The sequence below is a fragment of the Grus americana genome, chromosome Z, assembly GCF_028858705.1.
Source record: "Grus americana isolate bGruAme1 chromosome Z, bGruAme1.mat, whole genome shotgun sequence".
NCBI classification, from domain to species: Eukaryota; Metazoa; Chordata; class Aves; order Gruiformes; family Gruidae; genus Grus; species Grus americana.
In genome coordinates, this window is record NC_072891.1 from 48,337,568 (window position 1) to 48,361,977 (window position 24,410).

Genomic DNA, 24,410 nt, shown 5'->3' on the forward strand with positions numbered 1-24,410 from the left:
TTGTGAGGAAATTTTGTCTACTTAAGCAGGTGAATGAAGATATAGTATGGTAAAGGTTTCTTCACAGTGAAATCTAATATTTAGAAAATATTGATCTTTGCTATTCAATAAGTAGATGATCGTGAAATTGCTAAATCATAATTAAAGGTAAACAGTTTATTAATTATTCATTAATATGAACTTTTTTTTTTTTAGTTGCTAATTGTAAAAAGAAACATCCTTTATTGTGTGATCAGTTTTTTCTTTGACTGGGCTATAACAAAATCACAAGCTAAACAAGAGGAAGATCTTTTCCAATTGCTGTGATTTAAACTTTTGCCAGAACATTAGTTTTATAGCTGTGCAATAATAATGATCCTGCATGAGCATGGAAATTGTCAAATAATGGACCAAGGCTAACCCATAGTTTCATATCCTAAGAGAGGACCAAATTAGAAGCCGAAGCTTCACCAAAACATATGACAGACTTCAACAATTATGCCAACAAGAGAAAAAGGAATGCAGATATAGCATATAAAATTTGGATAGGAAGGTCAACATGTTCTTAACTGTTGATGATCAAATTTAACTGGAGGTCTCAGCAAAAATCATCATCTCCAGTAGAAATAAACCTGCTCTCCTAGTCAGACCAGAATACTATAGCAATGCAGCAGATGTTCCGTTAAAAAGGATGTTAAAAATTTCAAATTTTCCACAAAGGCGTTTGTTGGAAAGCAGTGTGTTAAGCTCTTCCAGTTTTGTCATCAGAGACATTCTGTCCCACACGTCTCATCTCCCACTTAATGCAGGCAGTCACAATATAACACAAAACACCAGGTTGCCCGAGTTCTTCCAGCTGTAAATTTTTTATGCATCTTGCATATATAAGAGTCATGGAGGGGCTTCCCTTCTGGAGGGTAATTAAGACTTTTGGAGAGCTATTAACATGTAGCTACTTCACAAATAAAATAACCAAGTGTTCTACTCTCCAACATTAGTAAAAGAAAGCCCATGGTATCACAGCCTTTTTGAGGGGTGAGGGGAGGAAGTTAAACTGAATACTTTTGCAAATTACAGTAATATAGAATGACTTTGTGTCATTCTAAAATGGCCAAACCAAATATATAAATATATGATTCTGTCACTAAAAAATTAATATCTTCACTTAGGTGGCAGAGTACTGATATCTTCAGAGGTCCAAACATAATCTCTAGGAAAAACACAAGTAGTATGTTTGCTTTTTTTTCCCTCTTTCCTTCCTTCCTTCTTTCTTTCCTTCCCTCCTTCTTTCTTTTATTCAGTATCTGACAATCTACTCTATGAGCCACCACAGAAATTAGAGATCTGGTAGCTAAAATTTCACTTTCAACTCCTATTCCTTAAGTAATTTAGCACTAACAAGTATATTTTATCAAATAGGGTGATATACAAACGGGCTTGGAGTGGGCCACCAATCAATCAATCACAGACCTGCCCTCAGCTGATCATATTAATGGAGCCTTTTACAGCCAGATGTCAGGTCTGAACGCTGATTGCCCAACCATAGCCTGCCAAGAGCTGATATGTTCTTCCTCCCTTATTAAGTTACATGAAATGGAAAAGGTATAGATCTGGATTTCAAATCCACTGATCTGTAAAAAATGCAGGAAGAATTTCATCACATGAAATCTTGGTAGTTTAGTTTATTATTAAGGTTATCCATTACCTCCAATTACAATTCCCTGTTTCAAAGTATTTAAAATGCTGTCAGACTTACAACTAGACTGAAATCTTTAGTTTTTTCAGGCTTATTTTTCTCCCTTTTTCTATTTCCTTTTTTATCTGACAAATGCCCTTAGCAATTCTAAGATTTAGATCAGGATTTTGTAGTTATTAGATGATGAATATGTGTCAAGAATATGCTTTTTTTCCCCTTTCTTTATCAACCACCACATTTGGCTGTCATATAAACCTTTGCAAACAAATGATCAAGATTTATTATAAGGTAACTCTGAAAGGTCTGCCTGCACTGCCTCACTGAAGTACTGGTGCTGCTGAGATTTATGGGCTAACACCAGGTACCAGAACTGAAATGAGGAAATTTATTTTGCAGCTTTTTCCATCTCCTTTATTTAGGTGATGGGAAGGCAGAAGATTCAGTATGGAAAGACAAGAGTTTGATCAAAGATGAGAAGGATAGATTGGGACAAAGAACTCCACTGTGAATTGAACTAGACTTCAGTCAAAGCGGTTTAATACAACTACATCAGATTTGTCATAAATACTACATAAATACTTAATGTGTGAAGAATATATGAAGAAAGTCTTTAAGTGAGCTGAAAATAGGGGATGGTAATGAATGACTCTCAGAGAGAATAAATTATGATCTTAGAGCATGTTCTCTGATTGTTAGGTAATATTTTTTTTCATAAATATTGATGCTGTGAGGCAAAAAAGATCAAGTATGTTGCACAAATAGAGGCCAAACTGATATTGCCAGTAGGCAACCTTTTATGACATGGATGAAGATAGTAAGACACTATCTGCTTTTGATTCAATGAGAAGCCATTGTTACCAAAACCTGAATCAGTTGCAGGTAGCTTTCAATTTCTTCAGGGATTTTGGGGTGAGGACTTTTTTCTGATAACTATTTTTGTGGTAGGATATTCTGTACCTGCAGGGTCAGTTCTTACATGCGACAGCCAACCAGGTGCAGTGATTTCAGGTCTGGTTTGAATATCTGGTAGTTCAACTGTGAAATTGAGTTCAGGCAGTCTGGAACCTGGATTAAAGGCCAGAAGGACATTTGTAACCATGTAAGCCAAAATTGCCTCAGCAAGTAGGAAGCTACAAAAATAATTTTGCCTTTGTCTCTTCTGATCTTAGAAATTGCGTGAGGGTTAGAGAAATGTGTGGAAAAGACACATGAAAGGACTTGATAGCTACTGCAGCCGGAAGACAGCCAGAAACTGCACTACCAGTCTTGTCTTCTGTAAAGCCAAATTTTGGCATGTAGAAAATTCTTTTCTGTCACTATGTACGCCCTCCCAGGAGAAGGCTCCAGCTACTTCAGATCCTGGCACCAGGTCAAACAGTCCAGCAGTATTCATACTGCCATTCATGGTGTTATAATTTTATGTATCATAAATTCCAGTTCAGTCCTAACTTTGCCAAATTCATCCTGCTTTCTTTTCAATACCCTGTTCCAGAAAATGATGAATACCTGAGGGAGAACTGCTTAAAAGTGGCTCACAAAGTCTCACTCTAGCTGAAAAAACTCTTTCAGACTGAAGTGAAACACATAGATCAGTCAAGTAGATGGATCTGCAAATAAGTTTCTAGGAGTCCTGGGAAAGATGGACACAGACAACTTCTCTGGATTTGTGAGAGGAAAAATATCTTGCATGCTCTAAGAAATGAGAACAGAGCTGAGCCACAATGGTTTTTGTGTTCTCTCATTTGAACATGAAGAATACTATGCATGTGTATGGTCCCTTAAGCATCTCTACTCATAATAGTCTGATTACATTATTCTGTGTTCCCATATATACACACTAGAAAACAAAGGCACCAATTATGATCACATAATTAATTTTATGTGACAAATACTCATACAACAGCAAAAATAAGAGATTCTTTGTTGCAGTTCCAAATAGAAGGTGAGGTGGGAGTTTTTGTTGGTTATGTTTTGCTTTTTTATCAGGAAATAAGAAGCTGAAATTACTTTATTTTTATACTTCTCTCTCTAGCACTTCCATCTCATAAAAAATTAAATTATAAAAGCTTTTACATATTTCTACAGGCTAGAAAAATAATCAAGCCTTCTTATTTCTCCAAAAGGCAAAACAATCCCTTGTGGAAACACAGTCAACAATGTAATGAGTTGTGAAATCTATGATTTTAATGGGTTGTTTCATTTTTGCCTGAGCTGCTCTTTCATGACTACTCTTCTAAGCTTACCAATTTCAAGGTTGACTTTTTACTAAATGTAGACAGCTGGCCTTCTGCAGTGAATTAGTAGTTAGTCCTGTGAGTATATATGGAAACTACTTATTAGAGATTGTGATTTCCCCACAAAACATGTTTTAAAACAACTATTACTGCTATGACTATTGAAGAGGTTAAAAAAGGTAACTTAGAAAAGTAGTCCAGGCTAGTCAAACAAATGATTTTCAATTTGTGAAAAAGATTTTATACTTAAATATAGCTACATTGCTAGAGGGTAAGTGCAGAAAGCAGAATATCACAGAAAACAAAGCTATTGAATTATTACTTTAAACTAAACTACAAGAAGCTTGATTCATCATTAAAAATCAATAGCAAAACAAAAATGTGTTCTGGTTTATTGTATTTTTGATTATGTATGAGGCACACACAGTTAATATTCAAAGTACTTTTACTCATCTTTCTATTGAATATTTACATCTTAGCAAAATGGAAATGTATATGGTTATGGATGTGTTAAACTTCATAAACCTAAGTCAGATTGCTTACATTTCAGTAATTCAAAATAGTTTTCCATAATAGCTGTACTTCGAAAAACTGTAAAGCTATCAATTTTTAAGGAAATGGAAGATTTTTTCCAGTATCTGTTTCATTCAGGAGCAATTCGTTTCTAAAGAGGAAAAGGTATCTCTTTTGCCAACTAATGGTCACTTCAGAATGCAATACTCTTTTTAACAATGCAATGTGTCCCACATTTATTAGCAAAAAATCAAAAGGATATTCTGCAGTTAACAAGGTGCTTATTTGTGAGAACATACGGAAGACCTTGCAACATAAAACAATATCTTAACAAAGGACTAAACAAAACAACACTGAATACATTGCCCAGAATTATGATTCATGAAGCTAAAATGTCTATTTAAACTCTCATGGCTCATTAATCAAAACATGTTTATAAGATGCCTTGAAGCTTTTGGGTATAAAATATTGTAAAGATAAATTGAAAGACATGCAAATGGTCCACTGAATATCTTATGAAAAATCTTTTGTGGAAAAAGAGCTGGAACAAAATGAGAAAAAATACAATTACTTCTAATAGTGATATATTTTCCAGGTCTTTCCCATCCCTAATCAGTGCTGGGTTTGGTTTGATTTAAGATAGGTTTACAATTTTCAAGCACCTGAATTTAGGATGAATCCATAAGTAACTGCAGTTCACTTTTTGCCCTTTTTGTTTTGTGCTGAACTAAAAACTCAATAATTTTATAAATTCTCTTAAACTGCAAACAACTTATTTCAGAAGTACAGACATACAATAAGATCAAATAAAGGGTTGTGCTTGCCAGATGTAAATCTACTTATCCCTCTCAACAACAGCAAAAGTGGAGATCCCACTTTATCTCTTCATTCTATATTTAGAAATCAGGTAAACTTTGACATGAAGCAGCTTAATCCCATTTAAAATGTTAGAAACTGAAATATCAAGAGCTGTCTGAAAACTGATTTAACAGTGAGCTCCTGCCAGTTTGTTTCTGACAATTTACACTTTAGAATCAATAGACCCTTTTGATTTCCCATCAGAAAGACATCCATCTTTCTATAGCTGAAGGATTTAATATCAAAGGCAGAGTTTGGCTGTTTTATTTCTAAAAATAATGAATACCACTTTTACTCATCACCCACAAAACAACACAAATAAAATATAATACTAAAAAGATTTGGATGAAGTCTATTTTATACACTTGTCTATATATGTTTTTTAAATTATTACAATTATTCTTTAACATTGTCTTTTAAAATTTCAGAATTTTCAATGGAATTTCACAGTATTACTGAATTGAAACAACTAGTATCAGAAATTATGTTTAAAACTCTATTCACATTAAAGGGTTCTGGATCGTGCCCATGTTCAAATTCCCATCCTTGTACCATCCTTGCAGCTGGCAACACTGGAGATCTCAGATGTGGATATTTTTAAATCAATGCCTGATCAATGACACTAATTATCTACTTAAATTTCCATCCGCATTTCAAAATTGTATTAGCTATACTTGTGGTATACTGCTCACACTTGCAGTGTTTTCAGTACTGCATATATTTTGTTACATTTGAGACATTTTAAAATAAGAGACCATTTCAACTTATCAACAACAACAAAAAAAAAGTTGATAAAGTGGTTAAAAATACTTCTTTTATTCCAATACCCAGCATTCCGGTCCATTATTGAGTAAAATATATTCTTTCAGTCCTCAGAGTCTTTTTTCAAAGATTAAATCTTGCAGTAAAAACACTTGTCTGGCAAGGATGCAAATCATCTTAACTAAGTCCTTCTCATCTTTCCTGGAGATTTAGTTACAAGTTTTTTATGATCTTTTAAAAAAAGAAAAATATTTTTTCACAAAATTCTTGGGTAATGGACTCAAAATTCTGTTTTAGATTTCAAACCTTAAAAAAATTTGAGGATTTTTACTGAATTTTCAGGATCGTTATGTTATCCTGAGAATGACCAATTAGGTTTGAATGCAATGGATAACCTCTCTTGAGATGGATTTGTTAATGTAGAAAAACAATTTTATAATCTGGATTATTATTTTTTTATTTTCATTTACATCTACCTCCTCAAACAGGATTATTTAGGGTTACTGTGTTGGGTTTTGTGTGGCAAGGTTTTGGTAGCGGGAGGGGCTACAGGGGTGGCTTCTGTGAGAAGTTGCTAGAAGCTTCCCCTGTGTCTGACAGAGCCAATGCCAGCCGGCTCCAAGATGGATCCGCCCCTGGCCAGGGCCAAGCCAATCAGCGCCTCTGTGATAACATATTTAAGAAGGAAAACAAAAGAGTTAAAAAAACCCCAAACTTTTGCAGCCAGAGAGAGGGGAGTGGGAAGATGTAAGAAGCTCTGCAGACACCAAGGTCAGTGAGGAAGGAGGGGGAGGAGGCGCTCCAGACACCAGAGCAAAGATCCCCCTGCAGCCCCTGGAGAAGACCATGGTGAGGCAGGCTGTCCCCTGCAGCCCATGGAGGAAGGATGAGGGGGTGTAGAGATTCCACCTCAGCCCGTGGAGGACCCCACGCTGGAGCAGGTGGAGGCACCTGAAGGAGGCTGTGGCCCGTGGGAAGCCCAAGCTGGAGCAAGTCCGGGCCGGACCGGTAGACCCGTGAAGAGGGGAGCCCACGCCAGGGCAGGTTTGCTGGCAGGACTTGTGACCCCATGGGGGACCCCACGCTGGAGCAGTCTGCTCCTGAAGGTCTGCACCCTGTGGGAGAGACTACGCTGGAGCGGTTCGTGAAGGACTGTAGCCCGTGGGAGAGACTCCATGTTGGAGCAGGGGAATGTTGAGAGGAGCCCTCTCCCTGAGGACAAAGAAGCGGCAGAGACAATGTGCGCTGAACTGACCGCAACCCCCATTCCCTGCCCCCTTGTGCCGCTGAGGGGGGAGGAGGTGGAAACCGGGAGTGAAGTTGAGCCCGGGAAGATGGGAGGGGTGGGGGGAGGTGTTTTAAGAGTTGATTGTATTTTCTCATTGCTGTACTCTGTTTTGCCTAGTAATAAATTAGATGAATCTCCTCTCTACATTCAGTCTGTTTTGCTCGTGACGGTAATTAGCGAGTGATCTCTCCCTGTCCTTATCTCGACCCAAGCTTTTTGTTATACTTCTCCTCTCCCATCCCGCTGGGGGAGGGGTGAGTGAGCGGCCGCGTGGCACCCAGCTACCGGCTGGGCCTAAACCATGACAGTTACATTCCTCGGCGCTTATCTTTTGTCCCAAACCAATTTATTTAAAATTATCCTTTTTGGCCACGTATTTATGAAATTTGTTCATAACAATGTAGAATTACTACAAATTCCAAAAAGTATTTTTTTTTCCCCTGTTCCTTTGCAGGTCAGACTATTTAGCAATGATCTTTTTATGTTGTCATGCAAATGGTACAGGGGTAATCTATGAGTAAGACATCCTGCAATCCACTCATGTTTCAGGCAGACAGCAACCTTAGCGTGCAGCAATGCAGAGGTATCTCTGACATCAGCACCACTTCTGTTCAAGCTAATTCTCTACTGAAGGATTACAGACCAGGTCAGCCACAAGGTATGATAAATTTACTATCAACACTCAGTTTCAGACCTCAGAGTATTTGCAGAGTTGACTTTTGCAGTAACTATCACTCCATTCCTGCATTGCTCACATTAGACACTAAAAAACTCCCAAACCACCCATTACAAAAAAAGCTGAACTGAGACCTGTGCATAAATGTAAATATTGCATCCTTTATTTGCTTTCTAGATGCAACCATGGTGATCTTAATTCACAACTGTATTTCAGTTGTCAAAAGCAGAATGAAAAACAGGATCGTATATAGAATAAATTACGATATAAAATTAAGAATTATTTATTTATTATTGCTAGGAAAGCAAGGCCTTTCTACTCCCCCCCCCAAAAAATCCACAAAAAATAACAACAAACAAAAACAATAAAAAACCCTCTCAACTCCCCCCCCCGCCCCTGCAAACCATCCACAAAAAAACACACCCCAAAACAACCAAAAACTGTAATCTGAATTGTTCTTAAGAGGAACAAAAAAGCAGTAGTGTTGGTAGCCTAGATAAATTCACATACGATATAAAGGAAGAGAATTTTTTTACCCTAAGCTACTGAAGACTGAGCAGCTTAATTTACTGATGACCTTTTACTTTCAATTGACATGGTTCATGAGCTATAATTTACAAGATTGGAAGCAAAGGCCAAGTTTATATTTTGTACTAACTGGTACCAAGTACCAATGTGACACTAGGAAGATACCAAAACAACAGAAAGCATATTAAATAAATTATTTACATTTTTGAATATTCATGACACTGCAATTTAGGTCCCTAATATTTAAAATTGAAGGAGGACGGAAAAAACTACACAATTGGATAAAACAGCTGATGTGCCATGATATTTATGGAAATTTTAGATTCTTTTTTATCCTTTGTTTGAAAGGTGAGAAAAAATGAATAGAACACACAGGTGAAGGCTTTGTGGAGTATCCACATGCTCATAAATTATTTAACTGTGGAAAATAACTAATGGAAATACCTTTGATCCTGCAAAGTACATGAATATTAATTTTATGATATATTACCATCTACTTATTCCTAAAATACATTAATATATAAAAATGCATAATACTGACCTTTGTATTACTAAAGTTATAACAGAATTCTTAACTTAAAACAGAATTCTTATTTTTGTTAAATAACGACAGAGAAAAATGAAACAGCAGGCAGATGAATCTCTATGAAAGTCTCCTTCTATAAAGAAGTAAAAAACCCTCTTCATTAAATGTTTTACTGATTCCATCCAAATCAATTCTACTTAACTCTGCCTCACTATCTATCATCATGCCAATTTAACTACCTTAGAAAAAACCCTTAAAGTACCTTATCACTTCTGTTTGAACATCAGTAATCCTGCTGATGGAGCTACTTGACCTTCTGCTGCTGATTTCAGTCATTGGGAGGAGTTATGGGAACAACCCCACTGCAGGTGAATAAAATAAAGTCAAGTCCACACACTTATCTTGCAAGCTTAGCCGTCTGAAGCTGGACCATAGCAGGTTTATGTGATATTTATACCAGGAGCAATGAATGGAATTAATTCCAACATGGACAAACATGTGCTCTGTACAGCTCAAACCTTTGTTATACCGTCTTTCCATTCACCACAACCAAAAAATTTATTACAACCTATCTGGTTATCAGTCAAGTGCTCAGACAACAGCAAAATTGATTGAGGAACGATGGATAGATTTCATTATTCACTGGAAATCTGAAGTAAATCTAGTAGCAAATATAATGTAGTGGTTTTATTTTACACTAATTTTCACGATCTACCACTAATTTCTCTGCCTAGCTCTTTACATACAACAGCTTGTAACTGAAAATTATTCATCTGGAATAAAAATTATTTCTGTTTTGGAAGAAAAACAAAAGGATATATCACTCTTAGACAGAAACTGCTGTTCTTCAGCTTGCCTGGAGACCAATGATATTTGTTCAAAACTGCTCAGTAATGGGATTTCACTGTCAATCTCACTTCAAAAACTCTCCTCAGTTATTTTTCTCCTGAGCAGGACCAGATTGTGACAGAAAGTTTAAAAAGGGAATGAAAATAGAAATATGCGTTTTGCAAACATAATGCAATTACCTGATATGTATCTCTGTATTTAAGCTATTATTTGATATAACGTCTATCTTTAACATTGGATTTGATTTACAGTTTTAAAAATAAAATCTAATTAATGGATACTTTATTTCTATTCATTTCTATAGGAAAAAGATGAGGCAGAGTCAAGTCAAAGTTACTTTCCACCACTTAGACTTACTTTAGATCCTAGTGAATTTAACATGAGGAGTCTGTTACTTCCCAGAGACGTACGTTCCATGAGTGTCTAGTTTACTTTCAGGTCTGACGTACTGTCTTCTGAAGTGGCTTAGTACAGGATTTCCTGCACCTTTGAGATGTCTAAGGATGCAGATTAGAATGTAATATAATAAATGTAACATAATAGTATAAAGTTTATAATAGCATTTAGTTGAATTATTTGTCTGTCTGACATATTCATGAAGAATGCTACCATGTTGTAGGACTTTGAGATTTATTTAGCCTAGGAATTCTGAGCTGTCCAACCAGACAAGCTGGTATGGCAGCACTTTCCTAATGCAATAACCATATGAGCAGGATCATAATACAGAAAAGTACATCTTGTATGCCAGCAAATTGAGCACTAATAGGGTAAGGAAAACTATTTTAAAGGGCATGGCAAGAGACAGATCCTTTGTCACATTTAAGTCTCTGAACTTTTTGTAGGGTTGTGGCAGGAAGAATGTTTTATAATTTTATATTACTTTCCTTTAGAATTGAAAAAATTAAGAATTCTTTAAAAAATGGGATTTAGTAAAAGTTATATAAAAACCACTCAAATTTGTTTTGCACTACAACTGTAAGTATAGTGCAAGATTACATCATATGAAAAATTTTCTTCCCTTTTTTAATTTAGGAATTTGTCAAAAATCTCTGACCTTGGCCCGTCTAGCAATAAATGAATGCTTTTGCGTGCTGTTAATTTGTCAGCAAAAAAAATCCACCCCCATTTTTGCAAAAATTGTTCTCATTTTTTTTTTGTTCCCATAGCTATATTACAGGCAGAAAAACAGTCCCAAACAATTTCAAATATAAAATACACTTATTACTATTTCCTTGCTTCTTCTGTGCATTTCACTATAATTTGAATTTGCTATTCCACAGACGTTCTCACACATGAAATAGCTCTGGTTGAAACCTTTTGTTATGCTTGAATGAATTTTGACAACAAAGCTGGAATTCAGTATCTGGAATTATCTGTATGAATATTCCTAACTCCTCATAAATGTTCATGAAAGCAGACTGCTCTGTAAATATTTAAAATATTTGTAAATATTTTATTCCATTTACTTATTCTACTTAGGAGTAATTTATTTTTCTTTCTCTTTCCTTCTCTTTCTCTTTCTTTCTTTCTTTCCCCTTTTTTCTTTTCTTTTCTCTTTTTTCTCTTTCTTCTCCTCTTCTTTTCTTCTTTTCTTTTCTTTTTTCTTCTTTTCTTTTCCTTTCTTTCATTTTCTTTTTCTATCCTTTTCCTTTTTTTTCTTTTCTTTTTCTCTTCTCTTCTCTTTCTCTTCCTCTTTCGTCTTCCCTTCCCTTGCTTTTCTCCCATATACTCTCTTTCAGTATCAGAATCACACCACATACACAAAAACCCAAAATAAAGCAAAACAAAACCAGCATAAATTTAACTTTAGAATGAATCCTGCCTTCACTGAAGCTGATGTAAACTTCACCATTTCTTAAAACTTGTTGAGCACCTACAATACCATATACAACTTTCATATGTGCCCATTTATCTTCTGTAACGTGTTTTAAAAAGGTGTGAAAAACATTTTCTATAAAAAAGTGAAGCTGTACAATGGTATTAAAACCAATTTTGTAATTAATATGCTGAGAGATTGATGGCAATGTTCTCACTGAAAACCCTAATTATTGTAGTGGTTGAAGAAAAAAAGAATCTATGATTTTTTCCTGAGAAACTGAATGGTACAGGAATTTCACTGATGATACAGCCATAAGCATCATCTGGTCTTTTATGCATAAGTCACTGTAGCTTCTGCTTATTTTATTTAGTTTAAAAACAAAAGATTTAGATTGTCACTTTTGCCTTTTTCCTGACACACCTATTGAAGTCAGCCAGTCATAAAAATCTAAGCCATAACGTTAGCTGGATCAACTTAGATTTGGTGTTAATTTATAAAAGTGCAATGATTGCCATCAGATTGGATCTTTTTCATTCTAGTTACATTTTCTTATTGCTTGCACTAAAGCAAAATATCAGTCTTAATGAATTTTATTTGCATACTAATGAAATGGAGGGAGTAAGCTCTTTCTAATTATCTTTTGGTGACTAACAAACCTAGCTCCTATTATGTTTTTTCAATTTATCTGCCTTTTTATTTTAATATTTAGCATTAGATTATGCAGGTTAAACTCTATTAAAAAAAAAAAAAAAATTGCTGAAAATAGACCTTTCTTCTTATTGTGTAAGAAATGTTCTTTTTTCTTTAACCTATTCCTTGATGTTTTCTTTAACTACTGAAAGGTAGAATTCATTTATCCATTTTAACACACTTAGTGTGAGTTCTCAAAAAGTGATTATAGTGTTTTATAACAAAAAAAAAAAGTTTACAGTACCATATTGAAGAAACTATCCTTTAAATGCTCTTTGTACTAAAAAAAAGTGCAGTAAGGTGTATTTGATATTTAGTGAAATTATAGGGTAAAGATTAATGAAAAAGACAAAGAAGCTTCATATATACACCAGAGATAAAACAGATCTGGTAGCTGTGAAGGCATTCAATTTTTCAGACTGCTTCTGAAACTCTGGCAATGTGAGCTGACAGCATAATTAAAATACATGGGTTTCTTCCTACTTCAGGGAAAGAGAAAGCTGTAAGCCAGATTTTCTGGCTACTTAACAACTTCTATATTCAATTTTCTTCTGTCGTATTCTAATCAAGTAATTGTGTGTGAATATGGGGCAAGGCAATCACAGCCAAATCGCTGTCCAGCTCATTTAGCTGTCCAAATATCAAGGCTATTCCATGGGTATGTGTATTCTTGTAGAGTAACCGTCTTCTGAATTTTTTACCTGTAAAGTTCCAAAAGTTCATTAATTGAAAAAAGGCCTGCATTCTTGGATATAATGGTTCACAGTCCCATTAATAAATCATTTATAGATTGGAAAGGTGAATGAGAGGACTTTGTGTATGGACAACCAGTGTGAAATACTGATCCCACTGCAGACAAAACCAGAAGACCCTGACCTCAACAATGACACAACCATCTCCCTGTCTGGCAGAGGCCTCTTCCACAGATGATGGCGTTTCAGGATCCGGAATTTTACAACACAGTTTAGCAGTAAAGTATATAGCTACATGGACAGTAAGAACTCCTCCCTTCTGTTTATATATACAAAAGCTTCATTACTTCTTTTTGGTAGAGAACATGCTAATGGTGAATTGCTAATTCAGCTCAACTCCCAGACTGATTTCACAACTTTGTAAGATACATTTCCATTTGACCAGTATGACTTCTGTTCTTCTAAACACTTTATAACTCCCTCTGTTAAAGTGCTTATTTCAAAGGGTAAAATTAGTACCATATCTCTTCATAATTGCTTTGCCATGATTATTTCCTATTTCACCAATCTTCATGTCATTTATGTATTTCAACATAAATTATTTGTGTTTACTTGTATATAATCAACAAAAGTATTGAACAGAGTTGGCCTTAAAATTTCCTCTAAACTTGTGTGGAAACACCTTTATACAGTAATGACAAACGCTTTTTGAGATCAACCAACTAGATCTTAATCCATTTAATTTGGACTGTATTGATATTGTGCTGTTATTTAAAATTAGAAGGTCATGCAAGATTAAGCCAAAAGTTAAATTCCACATATATTGAATCCCTGCATTTCTGTCTACTAACCTCAAATAATTAAATCAGGGGTTTATAAGATCTATTTTTCCATGAAAAAATATTTGACTGCTGTTAATGTTTGGGTATTTTACTTAATTCTTGTTACTTGACTCTTGTATCTATTTTTCCATTATGGCAAGCAAAGCTGATGTCAGAGTAACTACTTCAGCAGTTAGCAGGATTATTCATTGGCTATACTTGAGTATTGAATATTTGCAAAGCTTCTGGAAACCAGTGCACTAACGATAATTAAAAGTTTGAAGAATGTTTAACAACTTATTCCTAGATGTTATCACTTTCCTTAGCTGTTAATGGACTGAAAAAACTTTTTTGTCATCGTAGTTCAACCACATTATCCTTTTCCTTTACAAACAGAAGGCTGAAACATAATCGCAGTTAGCTGTTTTACTAATCTCTGCTGTCACCATTTTTATTATGTCTCTGCTATCACCATATTCATTATGTCTTCATTTAAAGTCCATATTGTATGGGGGTTTTTTAAACTATAGCTTTCTCTCCTCAATCCCTTTAACTTTTCCTATTAATTTTCTACGTTTAGTAAACACAAAGCTATAGGGTTAAGGAACTATTCCCCCCCCTTCAGTGCAACCTCCCACATTCCTGATAAATTTCCTGCTAATTCCTACCTTTTCTTTGCCAGCTGAAACAGTGTATATTTATATGCATATTTGGTTTATTGCTTTACTGATGAATGACAGTGATTTGACCCCTAAGTAATCTGTGTAAAACCACTACTTCTTCCTGTCTAAATTGTGTTCCATTTTCCCTATTTTTGGCATTTTAAGAACCAAGTATATTATGGGACTGCCCATCTAAACTGAATGTTAGAAGGTCACGATCACTCGCAAACACTAACTTTGGCTGAATGAATGATTTAGTTTTATTTACAGTAGAGAATTACCTATATTAAAGTTAGCCCATTTACAATTATCAGAAAATTTATTTTGAAATTGTAATGACATGTTCATTGTTTCCACAAGATCACTGACAATACAGCAATCTAAGTCATATTCTCTGAATAACAGATCTTTTTTCCAGTCTATATAGTTTAACAATCATTTCTTGTGTGACTCTATCCATTTGTTTATAATCATTTCTGTATAATGACTTGCTCTTTCCACCCAAATCAAACTTTCATGTATATACACCTACAAATATAGTTAGATTTTCCCTTGAAAATTCACAGAAAAGAGTTAAATACAGATTCAGTATAGAAAAGGTATTCCTTGTTCCATAGCAAGTACTGTCTCTACTCTCACTGAAAAAAAAAAAAAAAAGAAAAAGAAAATATAAGTTAAGATTAATTTATTTAAGATTATTGAAGACTGAAGAAATTTTTCATCTCACGTCATCTACACAATTCTATAGAATTACGTCTGAATGAACCAAAAGGTACCTAACCAAAACGTTTGGTCTTAAGTTATTAAACCACCAAAATATTTGAACATGACAAATGCATAAGGCATTCAAATCTGTACCCTGTTGAGTACTGTGAACCTGAGGTACATGGAATGAGAAGGCAGAGAGCTAGCAATCTTCTAACTAGGCAACCCATGGCTTTGTATTTACATGAGATGGAAAGACACCAGATGTAAAGCCATGAGCATTTCTAATGTATGCACACACTATGGAGCAATGTGAAGAAAATGATAAAAAAGGCATGCTACCATGGAACAAACAACTTCACAGCACATGAAAAGAGCCAAATGGAAAAAGTTTTTATATGTGTATTTTTGGAAAAACAGATACACTGATGAGCACTCATGTGTTAGTTAAGACTCTAAGAGCGCATGCTACTTCAAATTAAGGCGAGTGCTTTCACAATATATAATTTTCTTTAATATCACAACCTCATTCAAAACAGAAGTTCATGCTAGTCAAATTTGTACACTTGGATAATGAAATAGATTGGGATATGCCTTCTTCACTATAGAATTTTTATCTATCAGTACATAGCAAATGTAAATCATGGAGAAGTAAGAATGCAAATGCTTTTGGTAATGCAAAGTATTCTTAAGATTTAATTTACATACCTATCAATTATTATACATTGATATAAAATATAATAATTAAATATATGAGGGGAACAGGATGTGTTCAAATGCCTCTAAGTAACCAGCACGGTTCTCATTGTCTGTATTAATGTTGAATTATTAAGATTAGATTAAACAGAAGTCAGTGTCCATAGAAGCTCCTTCTTCCATAAGCCCATATACCAGCTCCAGCCACCGTGTGCTCCTGTTGTCTGACAGCTCACCAATGCGTGGGAAGTTGAGCTTCAGAACTTCCTTGAACTGAGACTACACTGTGGATCATGGTTGGTTTACAAACACCAAAGATGATTCGAAACAGTAACATATGCTCTTGGATATCTAAACTGATTTCATTTCAAACCAGACTTTAGCTGGTTTTAAAGCCATAATTTTAAAACACAGTATTATTTTTAGGTATGTCAACAAGTGGGATTTTGTTTACCAATAACACCGTATTGCCACATTTTAATAAAATCCTTCCTAAAGATATTTATTCCTCCTTAGCACTGTGATGTTAAGAACAAGAATGTTGCTGGTATGCTGAGGAAAAAAAAAGAAGAAAAATTACCTTAAGTGTGTTATTGACAGGAGTGACTGAGCTCCTGGATACTTGCCTAATAAAGCTGATGATTGACATTTATCAGTATTTCAAAGTTAATTATTATCTTAACCTGATGAGTTGCATCCGCGGGTCTTGAGGGAACTGGTGGATGAAGTGGCCAGGCCACTCGCCATCATATTTGAGAAGTCCTGGCAGCCTGGCGAAGTTCCCGCCAACTGGAAGAGGGGGAACATAACCCCCATTTTTAAGATGGGTAAAAAGGAAGACCCAGGGAATTACAGGCCGGTTAGTCTCACCTCCATGCCTGGCAAGATTATGGAGCAGACCCTCCTGGAGACTATGCTACAGGCACATGGAAGACAAGGAGGTGATTGGTGACAGCCAACACGGCTTCACTAAGGGCAAATTGTGCCTGACAAACTTGGTGGCCTTCTATGATGGGGTTACAGCGTCGGTGGATAAAGGGAAGGGCAGCTGATGTCATCTACCTGGACTTTTGCAAGGCATTTGACACTGTCCCACACAACATCCTTGTCTCTAAATTGGAGAGACATGGATTCGATGGATGGACCACTCGGTGGATAAGGAATTGGCTGGATGGTCGCACTCAAAGAGTTGTGGTCAACGGCTCAATGTCCAAGTGGAGAACAGTGACGAGTGGCGTTCCTCAGGGGTTGGTACTGGGACCAGCACTGTTCAACATCTTTGTCAGCGACATGGACAGTGGGATTGAGTGCACCCTCAGCACCAAGCTGTGTGGTGTGGTTGACACGCTGGAGGGAAGGGATGCCATCCAGAGGGACCTTGACAGGCTGGAAAGGTGAGCCCATGCGAACCGCATGAAGTTCAACAAGGCTAAGCGCAAGGTCCTGCACATCGGTCAGTGCAATCCCAAGCATGACTATATGCTGGGCAGAGAATGGATTGAAAGCAGCCCCAAGGAGAAGGACTTGAGGGTATTGATTGATGAGAAGCTCAACATGAGCCAGCAGTGTGCGCTTACAGCCCAGAAAGCCAACAGTATCCTGGGCTGCATCAAAAGAAGTGTGACCAGCAGGTCGAGGGAGGTGACCCTGGCCCTCTACTCGGCTCTTGTGAGACCCCAGCTGGAGTACTGCATCCAGCTCTGGGGTCCCCAGTACAGGAGAGACATGGAGCTGTTGGAGAGAGTCCAGAGGAGGGCCACGAAGCTGATCAGAGGGATGGAGCACCTCTCCTATGAGGACAGGCTGAGAGAGTTGGGGTTGTTCAGCCTGGAGAAGAGAAGGCTCTGGGGAGACCTAATTGTGGCTTACCAGTACCTGAAGGGGCCTACAGGAAAGCTGGTGAGGGACTGTTTATGAGGGAGTGTAGTGACAGGACAAGGCGTAATGGGTTTAAGCTAAAGGAGGGTCGATTTAGATTAGATGTTAGAAAGAAATTCTTCACTGTTAGAGTGGTGAGGCACTGGCACAGGTTGCCCAGAGAAGCTGTGGATGCCCCATCCCTGGAAGTGTTTAAGACCAGGTTGGATGAGGCTTTGGGCAACATGGTCTGGTGGAGGGTGTCCCTGCCCATAGCAGGGGGCTTGGAACTAGATGATCTTTAAGGTCCCTTCCAACCCAAACCATTCTATGATTCTATGATTCTATGATCTTTTTAACATTCAATGTACTTAGATGCATTTTTTAACATGAGTTTTGAATATAATTACTTATTGTAAATAGGCCATAAACACAGCACAAAATCTAATGTGATATGTCTTGACCTTTTTTTTGGACAGATTTTGTATAAAATACTGTCAAAAAGCTTCAGAATTTATGTCCTTCACACAGAAAGTAAAAGAAGACTGTTGTCATTAGGAACAGAATGCATGTTTACAGTAATTAAAAGAAATACATAATTTCTCATTCCTACATGTCCTGGTTGTCAGCTGGGATAGAGTTAATTTTCACAGGAAGGTGGGAGGGGACACAGCCAGGACAGCTGACTGAAACTAGCCAGAGGAGTATTCCATACCATATGGCGTCATGCTCAGCATAAAAGGTGGCTGGTCGGTGAGGGGTGGTGGCTCTGGGCCAGGCTGAGTGTGGGCTGAGTGTCCGGTCGGTTGTTGGGTGAGCAAAATGCATTGTGCATTACCCATTTTGTATATTCTCTTCTAGGTACTGTTGCTGTTATTTCCCTCTCTCTTTGCCGTCCCAGTAAACTGTCCTTATCCCAACCCACGGGTTTTACCTTTGTTTTCCCATTCTCCTCCCCCTCCCGCCCGAGGTGAAGGAGTGAATGCGTGGCCTCGTGATGCTCAGCTGCCGGCTGGGGCTAAACCACAACACTACAGTATCCTTGACGCAAAATACAAGATTTGAGTTACCACTAAACTTCAGCTAAAATGAGTAATCTCCAGATCCTCTGACTTATACGCAACTTTTTAAAACTTTTTGCTATACATCAGAAAAGACAAGAATAACAACACCATCAAAATTTAATTGGATTTAACAAAAGAAAGCGCCCCATAATTGAAAAAAAAGACTGAAAATGTATGTTTAATTACTATATCAAAGAAAATTAGAAATGATACAGAGCTTTTAGAAGATTTATGTAGAGGTATAACATAAATAATAACCTAACATGCAAGTTTCCTTCACTTAAAAATATGAATCACATGCCAGTTATGTAGTTTGCCACAGCGTCAGTGAATAAGCATAATAAAATACCAGGCTCAGTGAAGAAATAAATTACAATAATCAAAATTTTAAATTGCCAGGAAAAAGAGGAAACAGCATCTCAAAAATATGTCCTGAATATCTGGTCCTGCCTTTCCAGATAGTATCTTCATTTACTCTTATTTCCTTAGAGAATGACATGCAATGACATTCATATATTTGCACTTCTATTTGTCCTCTAAGAGAACAGAGATTATTTATGTTATTATTGTCTTAATTTAAGTTTTGTTTTGTTTTAGGAGTAGGCACAAATATATGTCCAAAGCTGTCTACATTTTATACTGGAAAATCACATGAAGGAAGATTTTGATTTCAGTAAGGATGAATCCTTTACACTAAAATTAGTAAAACATTCGCAAGTGTCTAAATGTATAATTCTACCACGAAAAATTTAGCATACATAACAAAGTAAGTTCTTTGAGACAGTTTTACCTTCCCATTTTCCTTAAAACAACAAACATAACTCTCTCCAGCTCCAATAACCTGGAACATGCTCACTGTGTATCATTTCAACATCATGCACAGGTACAAAAATGCTTAAAATACTTTTTTAAAAAAAAGAACATCAATCAACCAATAAAATGCACTCACCCTCTCTCCGATTAAGCTTTGCAAATCCAGGGCTGTGACTGCTAGACAGCTCTGATGAACTGCTGAATAATGACTGAGGCAAAGCAGACACCAACTGATCATCACAATTATCTGCCAGTGAAAAATATCACATTCAGGTTAATACAGTGAACACCACTTACTGGAACTATAACCAAAGAGAACACCGGAAAAATATCTGAATTAACCCTGTATCTGAGAGCAGCATATCTCTAATTATTCCTGTTGCTGTATTATATGTGGAAGTACCAATACTTAAGCAGCACTTTTTTTTTTTTTTACCCAATGTTTCTTGAGACTACCAGGGTTTAATTTATTATGTTCTTCAACTGGCTGTACTTGCCCACTTCCAACCTAGCTTCTGAGATCATACTGATAAATAGTTCACAGCTTGCTCACTATCATATACATGGATAGCAACTGACACCTTCTTTCTAGTCCTGGTTGTAGCATGAAGCTACACCTCATCACATGCTCTTTATTTTCTTTAGACCTGGTCCTTGCACAGGTCTGTGCAACCACATTTAATGTGTGATCACATTAAATACAGCTATTTCTTAAAAAAAAAAAAAAGAAAAAAATCTCATCCCTTTTAAGCACTGTAAGAATCTTTTGCTTTGCCAGTGATAGGCATGTTTGATAAAGACACAGCACAAAATCATTATCACACAGTTATTAGCATGCAAGTCCTAACATCATACAGAATGAAACCTGAGTGTTTCAGAAAAACGAAGACTTAACTGCAGTTCACAATCAATGGTGCATAAGCAGGGAAATGCTAATCAATACTTTGGATGTTAAATGCCTCCCCAGCTCAATTACTATACAGGGCATGTGTTCGTTCTCCATTTAAATTTGAAAAATATAAATTGAGAATCAATATGTGTTCTAGTTTTAGCTGAAAGAATACTGACTTTAAAACACTAGAAGAAGTGTAAGCAAGTCTTTCCCTAGCTATACTCTGCCAGCATCTCTTTAGAAAATGAGAGGAAATTTTGTAAACTATTAGTCTTTATGAAATGGTTCTTTTTAGGACAACACATTCCTCTGAATGCAACTGATAAGTGACAAGTCATAGGTGAGTCCTTCTTCTAACCCTTCTCTTTGTCTACCAGATTTCCACTATCAAAATCATGAATATTAATTAATACAAAATCTTTTCCTGACTCAGTCATAATTAAGTGTTTCTGCTGAATAATTATGGATATTTCTGATTAGCAGCAAGACTTTTATATGAATGTCTCAAGGGGATTTTTTATCACCTTTTTTTTTTTTTTTTAAGTTGGTTCATTTGGTTCTTTAAGCAAAACTCTTCATAAAGAGAAGGCTTGATACTGACCATGACTGCTACAGTTAGAAGTTCTCTCAAATCATGTAAATAATATCCAGTCACTACAAACAAAAGGCTATATTAATTGCTCTGGATAAGCTCACATATACCATACTTCTCCTAAATTCAGAGCATCTCCATCATTTGAAAGAAACAAAAAATTATTACTTACTTTCATAAGTTTATTTCCTGCTCTAGCTTTCCATAACACAAACTGCAAAATTTTATAACTACTCTTTATTGTCTAACCACAAGCTCATTTTTCACTTCATTATCCACAGATTAGATTTATAATGGTGAAAGAGGCTGGGCTACTTGGGACAAATTGCCCAACTGATAAGCACAGAAGAAAAAAAAAAGAACAAAAACAAGTTTTCATCTTATGAACAAATGCATTGCACTGCATCCTAGAAAAGGATCTCATTAGTGAAAGGTTTCTTTACAGCACAGAAAATAAAAAGAATTTATTAGTCAGAAACTACATCAGAAAGAGGAGAGTATGATGCTGCTGTGTTTCACACAGAGAGCTACTTACACTGCTGATGCAAGGGAGCACTTCAAGTGCCACTGATCCTTTTTCTACTGTCAAAACCTACATTGCAAGCCTAGATACCAAGATGAAAATTAAGAAGAGAGAATAGAAAGGCATTTCACCCCAAATCTATGTATATGATCTAGAATCATAGAATGGTTTGGGTTGGAAGGGACCTTTAAAGGTCATCTAGTTCTAACCCCCCTGCAACAAGCAGGGACATCTTCAACTAGATCAGGTTGCTCAGAGCCCCATCCAACCTGACCTTGAATGTTTCCAGGGATGGGGCATCTACCACCTCTCTGGGCAACCTGTTCCAGTGTTTCACCACCCACATTGTAAAAAATTTCTTCCTTATATCTAGTCTGAACCTACTCTCTTTCAGTTCAAAACCATTATTGCTTGTCCTGTCACTACAGGCCCTACTACATGTGTCCCCATCTTTCTTACAAGCTCTCTTTAAGTACTGGAAGGCCGCTATAAGGTGTCCCTGGAGCCTTCTCTTCTCCAGGCTGAACAACCCCAACTCTCTCAGCCTGTCTTCATGGGAGAAGTGTTCCATCCCTCTGATCACCTTCATGGCCCTCCTCTGGACGTGCTCCAACAGCTCCATGTCCTTCCTGTGCTGAGGACTGCAGAGCTGGATGAGGTAGAATGTCTCATCACTTTCATATGCCTCATATTTTCACTTTGCTCTTCTGGTGAAGGGTGCCATGTGTTATGAAATGAATCACCAGGAATAAGACCATGTGATTAATACTTACCAGCACTAGCAAATAAACAACAGCAGATACACTATTTTTACAAGACCTCTGGGTCTGGCTAAGTCTTCCCAAATTTGTAATTCAGAAGGAAAAGAAAAACATTTCCACTGGATGGATGAGACAGCTGCCTTTGTATCATTTGCTTCTGCTGACTACACTTTTCACCTTTTTTCCTCCTAATGTACAAGTTAGAAAGGAATCAATAGTACCGTATTATTCTGCCTAGACAGTCTAATACACATATTTCTGTGACACTCTTAAATTGCTTTGAGATATTCCCAGAAGAACTCATTGACTACTTATATGGTATTTATCCTATAATAATTTATGTCAATCTCAATTTATAATAGAAAGGTACATAAATGGTTTAATATAGACAAGATGTTATCCAAAATCCAACAGTGCAAGACCTTTTTTTACCTCTACACAATAATAGTTAAAGAGAAATGAGCAAGGTATCACAAATAGATCTACTCTGAATAATTATACATTTATTTTACAACAGCTGCTATGCTTTATTTCAGGAAAATAACTTCGTATCAACTATTTTTATTGCTTAGCACATGTTGCTTGAAACATATTCTGTTTGCAGCTTACAGTGTGCAATGTAGCTCTAAATTTAGTAGGAATTCTAGAATTAAATCCAAAACACTATGTAAAAATTGGCAGGAACCAGATGGTCAGTATTGATTTGTTTCTCAAATTTAATAAAAGCAAATAAAAACATAATCTGTACAGCATGACCATTCTATATGGTTTCACCTACATGGAAGACATACTACACAATGAAACACTGTTTGAATTCACATGCTATTGTTCAGCTCTTCATTTCTCTTGGACACTCTTCCTCTTTAAAACAGAACAGATCTTACTGCTGAAGGTGATCTTGGGCTTTCTAGGGATATTTCACATAGCTCCTCCAAGCTAAATGTATACTTACGTAGTCTATTTGAATATGAGTTTTAAAACAATTAATTTTTGTGGAAAGCTATGCATCATATAGCTTTTCTTAGATTTTTGTGAGAAATCTTTTTTTTCTGTTTTAAACAATAGCTAAGGATACCAAAACTGTAAAGAAACCATAGGTTTCCGTAGTGTGCACAAAAAACTGGTATCAAATAAGGCTTTGTGAAGGAAAGAATAGGTATATAATTGTGTGATGCCTATGTAGAGACCTTTTGGTGAATAAAATCAAGCTCAAACCTACAGAGTCATTCTACAGCAACTGTACAATGAGAAGAGTGAGAAATAATTGTGAAATGCTAGGATTGCCTAATGCAGTATACTGACATGAGCTGTAACAGTTGCTGTTTAAAAAACATCTGAAATGACTAGTATTCAATAGAACAGAAAGGCATTACTCTTTAACTTTACTGTGGGAATAAAAGGAGAAAAGCTGAAGTGCAACTGGTAAAAAAAAAAGCAAGAATGTGCAAATGGGGGGAAGGATATATAAACAAAAATATATAAATATATTACCTGTTTCATCGCCAAATGAAAAAAGTTATTGAAGTTATATAAGGCATGCCTTTCCATATACCATACTTCTAATGCAGATTTAATCAAATTTATAAAGCAACTGGCATATTTGATAGGAATGAAACTGTAAGTGTTGCATGTACAAAGTATGCCTATCATTTCTCTTCCAGCTTCAAATACTATATCATTATGCAAATTCAGACTAAACCAAGAAACTAGTCATACAGTGGTACCATAATTTACATAGATCATGCCATATGAGCTACAACAGATGGAGTTCAAATAGGATATCATGTAGTAAAGCAGTAATCACAGTTATGTTTATAACACCATGGTTGATCAAATAAATTTTATATCTTTCACCAAAGCAGCACCTTGCTAAAATAAAAATAAAAATAGTAATAAAAATAGTAGAATATTGGG

General features: G+C 36.2%; 1 protein-coding gene across 2 annotated transcripts in view; it reads right to left on the reverse strand.

Moving 5' to 3' along the window:
- CNTNAP4 (contactin associated protein family member 4) overlaps positions 1–24,410 on the reverse strand; it is a 249,726-nt gene that overhangs the window by 181,427 nt on the left and 43,889 nt on the right. For both annotated transcript variants that reach the window (XM_054810562.1, XM_054810561.1), the window contains exon 2: positions 19,865–19,975. In XM_054810562.1, the coding sequence (XP_054666537.1) occupies positions 19,865–19,975 (111 nt within the window). The remainder of the gene's footprint in view (positions 1–19,864; positions 19,976–24,410) is intronic.